At 42.2% G+C, this 7951-nt stretch overlaps 1 protein-coding gene across 1 annotated transcript in view; it reads left to right on the top strand.

The window, feature by feature from the left end:
• The window catches only part of LOC114923302 (killer cell lectin-like receptor subfamily F member 1), a 48502-nt gene that overhangs the window by 36962 nt on the left and 3589 nt on the right, over nt 1-7951 (top strand). Inside the window, exon 2 of the mRNA XM_029286078.1 lies at nt 6784-6932. Within this exon, the coding sequence (XP_029141911.1) occupies nt 6784-6932 (149 nt within the window). The remainder of the gene's footprint in view (nt 1-6783; nt 6933-7951) is intronic.

The following is a 7951-nucleotide window of genomic DNA, read 5'->3' as shown; positions in this document are numbered from 1 at the left end:
AAAGAAAGTGGTAATAATATTAATAAAAAAAAGTTCTGAGCTACCCTTATTTTGCTTCAAAGTTCTTTATTTGAAATTTAAGTTTTTTTCCTGAAATTTCCCTCTTAAAATGAAGGTGCGTGTTATACGCCTGTGCGTGTTATACGCCGATAAATACGGTAAATATTATGAATATGTTTGATTTATTGATGAACCCAGGCAATATATATATAATGGTTTTGATTTATTAAAGGGGATATTGTGTTATTAAGTTTTTTTTCTTTCTTGAGCGAGAGAGAGGAAGCTGTTGGCTGTCAGAACTTTAATTAACCGCTGGCAGAGGTCCAGCGGAGAAGGAAAACTCACTGTGGTTTGGCAGAGATCATTGGCTGGGAGCAAAGTAGACACTGCCAAGGGTTGGCACCTAAAGCTGCAATCCAGTCAATTTGGAACGAAGTGACAAAGTTTAAAGGAATGTTGTTTTTCTACTACAAATGGTCCTTAACTTACAACCATTCATTTAAAGCTACAACAGCACTGAAAAAATGATTTATGGCTAGTTTTCATACTTACAACCATTGCAGCATCCCCATGATCATGCGATCAAAATTTGGATGCTTGGCAGCTGGCATGTACTTACAGGTAGTCCTCAACTTACAACAGTTCATTTAGAGACTGTTCGAAGTTGCAGTGACACTGAAAAAAGTGACTTATGACCGTTTTTCACACTTACGACTATTGCAGCATCCCCATGGTCACAGGATCAAAATTCAGATGCTTGGCAACTGACTCACATTTATGATGGTTGCAAGATCCAGGTGTCATGTGATCACCCTTTGCAACTTTTGACAAGCAAAGTCAATGGGGAAGCCAGATTCACTTAACAACCATGTTATTGACTTAACAAGTGTGGCAAGAAAGGTAGTAAAATGGGGCAAATTTGGGGGCTCAATTACGGTCGTAGGTCGAGGACTAGCTGTATGACAGTTCCCCTGTCCTGGGGTCATGTGATTCCCCACTTGTAACCTTCCCAGCTGGTTTCTGACAAGCAAAGTCAGTGGGGGGAAGCCTGATTCGCTTAACGGCCACGTGATTCACTTAACAACTGCAGCGATTTGCTTAACGATGGTGGCAAAAGAGATCGCAAAACAGGGCAAAACTCAACTTCACAACTTTCTCGCTTAGCAACAGAAATTCTGGGCTCAGTTGTGGTCGTAAGTTGAGGACTACCGTTATGCAGCTGAAGGATCGGCTCATTCTTGCTATAAGGTTTCTATGGACCGACACAGGGATGAAAGAGCAACCTGGTTTTGCTTCGATTATTGTGGCATCAGAGCAAAGACAGTAGCATGAGGAGAAAAAAAAGAAGAAAGAAAAGTCTGTAGTAGTAGTAGTAGTAGTAGTAGTAGTAGTAGTAGTAGTAGTAATAATAATAATAATAATAATAATAATAATAATAATAAAAAAGTTGGAAGGGACCTTGGAGGTTAGCATAAGGAGAAAAAAAAGAAGAAAGAAAAGTCTGTATTAGTAATAATAATAATAAAAAAAATTGGAAGGGACCTTGGAGGTCATCTAATCCAACCCCCTGCTCAGGCAGGAAACCCTATACCATTTCGGACAAATGGCTGCCCAGTCTCTTCTTAAAAACTTCCAGTGTTGAAAGAAAGGGAAGCAAAGACATCTGTGCAAAGATTTGGTAAAGCAAAGAAAGGAAGTATCTAAAAAGTATCTGAAAGAGTTAAATCAGGGCAACTAGACCAAAGTTCGTTACTCTGAGACGTTTCATTACTCGTCCAAATAACGTCATCCCTCAAAATAAAAAAAAATGTTACACAGAGAGCCAGAGAATCATTGGAACATACTAACTCTTGGCACACCAACTGCAAGGGTTTCTTCCTGCAACACGTCAATGAAGACTCAGTCACCCAGGCCAAAAATATCTAAAAAGCTTAAATCAGGGCAACTAGACCAAGGTTTGTTAATCTGAGACGTTTCGTTACTCATCCAATTAACTTCATCCGTCAAAATAAAAAAAAAAAGTTAGGCAGAGATTACTTATTATTTTATCTCAGACTATTTTATTTTGACGGATGAATAGAATAGAATAGAATAGAACAGAACAGAACAGAACAGAATAGAATAAAATAGAATAGAATAGAAACCCTATACCATTTCAGACAAAAGGTTGTCCAATCTCTTCTTAAAAACTTCCAGTTTGGAAGCATTCACAACTTCTGGAGGCAAGTAGTTCCACTGGTTAATTGTTTAACTGTCAGGAAAAAGTTACTTGGATGAGCAACGAAACATCTCAGATTAACAAACTTTGGTTCCAGTTGCCCTGATTTAACCGGTTTAGATACTTTTGGCCTGGATGATTGAGTCTTCATTTACCTATATGCAAATCAAGCAAAGGCACTAATGAAAAAAGATCCACCCACACAGAGGCTAGCTAGCAATGCTTGCCTTCCTTGCACTGATAGGAAAGCCAAGAAATTGGGGAACATAGAACAAAAATGACTTAGCAGATCCAGACTGAGCTCCCAACTTGGTCTCTGTCAAGCCATTTCCATGAGCAGCTGTGAGCAGCCAGAACAGGAAAAAAAACCTGCAGAAAAAATAAATTTTATAAGAAGTGTGGAGGTAAAAAAGACTTCCAGAGAACAGGAATATCGTAAAAGAAGCTTGCTTGTATTTCTAGTGCCACAGTGGTGCTTCCTGTATGTGCGTTTCTTTATATATCTTTCCTTCCATTTGCTCATCAGCTAATTAGAAAACTTTTTTTAAAGCCTTGCAGCTCCAGAGAATCCCAGATGCTCAGGATAAAATTCCTGCAACTGAAACAGTCAGCAATGTGTCAGCAGGAGATAAGTGGAACAAGCTGCGGCGATTTCTGTGTAAGCCCCATTGTGACGATTCCACAGGTATGGTCCCAGATTTCAAGGTTTGTGCATAACAACACTAGCACCAACCAGCTGAAATTGCTTGAAAATGTCACTAATTTTCAGGAGAAAGACTCAACTCAGGGAGGCCTGCTGATCCGAGAAGTCCAGATGGTGGCTGCAACCACGTGACTAACTTCGTGTTGTGCAGGAATTGCGGCCTTTCCTGGACCAAGATTCCCTGCGCTCAGTCATTCAGTTCCTAAGTCATCTCACGACCGGACTATTGTAATGCGTTCTACATGGGGCTACCCTTGAAGAGCATTCGGAAGCTACAGCTGGTGCAAAGTGCGGCAGCACAGGCAGTTTTGCTGGGCCCGAGAATGGCCCCTGTAACACCACTGCTCCGCGAGCTGCATTGGTTACCAGTCTGCTTCCAGGTGCAATTCAAGGTGTTGGTGATCACCTTAGAAGCCCATCATGGCATGGGTCCAGGTTACTTGAGGGACTGTGTCACCCCACTGGGATTGGCCCATGCCACTCGTGCCGGCAGACGAGGCCTGCTATGGGTCCCATCAGCCTGATTATTCCAGCTAGTGGGGTCCAGGAGGAGGCCTTCCCTGCTGTTGCTCCTGTCCTCTGGAACATCTCCCCCCCCCCGGATGTGAGGTTGGCCCCCAACCTCCTATCTTTTGATAAAGACCTAAAGATCTGGCTCTGCCAGTCAGCCTGGGGCCCCAGTGGGGGAACAGTGCAATGGAGGTGGCTGATCGAGTAATGAAAGATCCCAGCTAACCCCTCCCCACACTCTGCCCCCGCCCTCCCCATGTGTCCTTGGTTTTAATGTTTGATTTTAACTTTTTATGTTTTAGCTTAGATGTAACTGTAAGCTGCCCAGTTACCATATGGTAAGATGGGCAACCAATATTTTTTTATAAATGAATGAATGAATGAATGAATGAATGAGAGAGAGAGAGAGAGAGAGAGAGAGAGAGAGAGAGAGAGAGAGAGAGAGAGAAAGAAAGAAAGAAAGAAAGAAAGAAAGAAAGAAAGAAAGAAAGAAAGAAAGAAAGAAAGAAAGAAAGAAAGAGAAAGAAAGATGCTGTTACACACACTTCCAGGTTCAGTTTACAATGACACACTCACAACCCTTGTCAACAGACACACTAAAATCACTTTCCATTGAACACTGAGGCACAATGTATTCTTTGGAATACACTAAGATCCAGTGAATTTAAAATAACAGCAAAACTTTACTGGTTACACTACAGATAGTCCTCGACTTACGGCCACAACTGAGCCCAACATTTCTGTTGCTAAGTGAGAGAGTTGTTAAGCGAGTTTTACCCCTTAAGTGAATGAAACGATAGAATAATAATATGTCAATCGCCTCCAATTAATGTTGTATAAACACCCTTGTACTGAAACAAAACAATGTATCAGGGTGTGTTTTTTTTTCAAATAACTTTATCAAAGTTTTTTTTTTTTTTAAAAAAAGATAGAAACTAGCAGGAACAAAAATATAAACAAGTATAGTAGCTTCCAATTTTTTTTTTATAAAGGTTAAATGAATGTAAAATAATCTCATACTATATGATTACATCATGACCTTTTGTATGTTATCCCTGCCAGGAACACACCCCCACAATGAATCAGCACATGAGGAGATGTTTTAAGATTTATACAGTAACAATCCATTAATAATTCATCTTGTGGTTCGAGTAGATTCAGAGTTTTCATTGGGTACTCACGATCACCTTTGTGGCCCTTTTTACCCAGTCAAAATGACTCAAATTCCTTTCTAAAACCAGTTAGTTCTCAAATAGGTTTGTTTGCTTTTACGTTTCTAAACTGAACTATGAGGACTTTGCCTAGCTGCAATTCTTGCATACCAATGAAACGTGACTGTAAACTGAGTGCTGTTATAAGTTATAGAATTGCACTGTTAGAAGAGAAAGGCCTCTTCCATGACATCTTCCAGCCAGACCACATGCTAATCTTGGCCATGCCTTACCACAGGAAACCCTAGGCCACAAAGAACCACGTGAGCCTTCAGCCAAGTCTTTGGGTGAAACTGATAAAAAGCTAGCAAACAGTAACTCAGCTCAACCTCGGGATATGGAAATCTTTTACACACACACAACACACATACAAAGATTTCCCAAACCTGGATTCATTACACAAGGTCAACACCAAGGAACACAAAGAGGATGAAATTGGCCAAAGGTGAGAGGCCATTCAGGTAAACATTCGTTTCAGGATACCAGAGGTCCCACCTATTAATAAACAAAAAAAACCCCCATCTTCTCTTTGATTGCCACCTCCAGCTGCAGTGCTCAGCCAGTTTATATAGTAAATAAGGGAGGAAAGACTGTACAACAGAATAACAGAGTTGGAAGGGACTTTGGAGGTCTTCTAGTCCTATCCCTACTCATTGCCGGAGACCCTATACCAGGGGTAGGCAACCTTAGCTCTTTTATGACTCGTGGACATCAACTCCCAGAATTCCTGAGCCAGCCATGCTGAGGGGAAAGGGAGAGGTTTCCAAGCTGAGCCATGCTGGCTCAGGAATTCTGGGAGTTGAAGTCCCCGAGTCATAAAAGAGCCAAGGTTGCCTATCCCTGTCCTATACCACTTCAGACAAATGGCTGTCCAATCTCTTCTTAAATGCCTCCAGTGATGGAGCATCCACAACTTCTGGAGGCAAGTTGTTCCACGCGGTATGGACCGAGTCCTTTATGGCTGATGCTGGATATGCTTACTACATCTCCGACTTTATATCTGAGTTTTTCTTCCTTCCCATCACTCCCTACTTCCTTGTTTGATTGTTTATTTTGGGATTTATGCTTGGGATTAGGTCCTAAACATCTTAAAGATTTGTTTCCCTCTCCCCTCCGTTTTCATTTTGTTTTCCAAATACGTTCTTCCCAGTTCTTGTGAGGTTCCCCCCTTTCCTTGCCAGAAGCTCTTCATGTAGGTACTTCTGTCCATAAGCTCAGCTGCAACCCTAAACACCCTTTTGACCATCCAGAAATTGCAGCTTCCAACAATTCCTAGAGGGGACTCTCTTTCTAGGAGGAACAAAGGTATAAAGCAAGGGTGGACCATTACAGATAGTCCTCGACTTACAACAGTTTGTTTAGTGACTATTCTAAGTCACAACAGCACTGAAAAAAGTGACAATTTTACGACAATTTTTCACACTTTTCGATGTCGCAGCATCCCCATGGTTATGTGATTTATATTTGGGTGCTCAACAAGTGGTTCATATTTATGACGGTTGCAGTGTCTCAGTGTCATGTGATCCCCTTTTGCGAACTTCTGATAAGCAAAGTCAATGGGGGAGCCAGATTCACTTACTAATTCAACAACTGCACTTGTTAACCAACATGGCAAGAAAAGTGGTAAAATGGGGCAGAACTCAGTTAACAAATTTTTCACTTAGCAACATAAATTTTGGGCTCACTTGTGGTCATAAGTCAAGGACTGCCTGTTATTTTTTTTCCAAGGGGCCATATGAGAAACTGGGACTGTTGTGGAGGGCCAAACCATAGAGCTGGAAAATGCACAGGCACGCATGCATGCACATACGTAAATTGAAAAAAAGAAATGCTTCAAAATAAAAGCAATGCAGTTGCATTGTGTGCATAGCATTGTGACATGCCTGCTTAGGAATCCATGTTACTCACACACACTTCTGGAAAATAGCCACACTCAAATCACTTTCAACTGAATTTTTGATCACACGATAATGGGGATGCTGTAACGGTCATAAGTGTGAAATAAGTGTCACTTTGAATAGTCACTCAGTGGACTGTTGTAAGTCAAAGGCTACCTGTATTTGGTGTCAGTATGATGCAATATTTACATCTGACTTCAATAAATAAATAAATATGGAGCCTTTTTTTTTTGTCTTTTTCAGGGAATTTGAAGCTGTGTCCCAAAGACTGGGAGCTACACGAGAACAAGTGCTATTGGATCTCAAGGGAAAAACAGACCTGGACTGAGAGTAAGGGCAACTGCAGAGCTCAAAATTCTGAACTTGCAGTTTTGAAAGAACAGGCAGAACTGGTAAATACCAACATCCTCTCATCGGATAGAAATGTGTAGACTTGAAAAGATCTGGCTCCACGTTGTGTGATCATGTCCATGGGAACAGTTTGGGAACAGTTCAACTCTATAATTATCTAGTGCCGTGGTGGCGAACCTATGGCACGTGTGCCACAGGTGGCACGCAGAGCCCTCTCTGTGGGCATGCGCGCCGTTGCCCCAGTCCTAGGCCTTCAGCTGGGATTTATAAAACCTTTTCGCTTTAGGCCTCTGCCACCATGTGCAAAAAAAAAAAAAGGTTCAATCAATCAATCAATTTCAACTTCTCGCGGGAAAAAAAAAGATCTCGCAAAGTTGGAATTGATTGATTGAACTTTTTAGTCCCACCTAGTCTGCCATTACCACTGCAGCCACGCCCACCCAATGGGCCACACCCACCCAATGGGCCACATCCACCCAATGGGATACGCCCACCTGGCACCCGACGATACATAAGTGGGTTTGGGGTTGCAGTTTGGGCACTCGGTCTCTAAAAGGTTCGCCATCACTGATCTAGGGGTTCTCCAGGCTGACAGGTCATCAGGTCTACTTCTTTAGCCTCCAAATCAAAGCCAGAAGATTCCTTAACAGTATTTATTTATTTATTTATTTATTTATTTATTTGATTTGTATCCCGCCCTTCTCCTCACCGGACTCAGGGCGGCTGACAGCCTTATAAAACAACATTACAACAAATATCAATATTAAAACCAGATTAAAAGAAAATATTTGTAAAGGCCAAGTCGTTAAAATTACCCTTAAAAACCCCACTAAAATTCCCTAGGCCAATCCCGCTTGTTGGAAAAGCCATGTCTTTAGGGCGCGGCGGAAGGAGGGGAGATCCGGGATCACCCGGATCTCTGGGGGTAGTTTGTTCCAGAGGGTGGGGGCTCCCACCGAGAAGGCCCTCCCCCTGGGGGTCGCCAGCCGGCACTGTCTGGCTGACGGCACCCTGAGGAGACCCACTCTGTGGGAGCGTACCGGCCGATGGGAGGTAACCT

This window comes from Protobothrops mucrosquamatus, unplaced genomic scaffold (genome assembly GCF_001527695.2).
Source record: "Protobothrops mucrosquamatus isolate PMUCROS unplaced genomic scaffold, P.Mucros_1.0 scaffold2822, whole genome shotgun sequence".
NCBI lineage: Eukaryota > Metazoa > Chordata > Lepidosauria > Squamata > Viperidae > Protobothrops > Protobothrops mucrosquamatus.
This window is presented reverse-complemented; position numbering and strand designations above follow the sequence as displayed.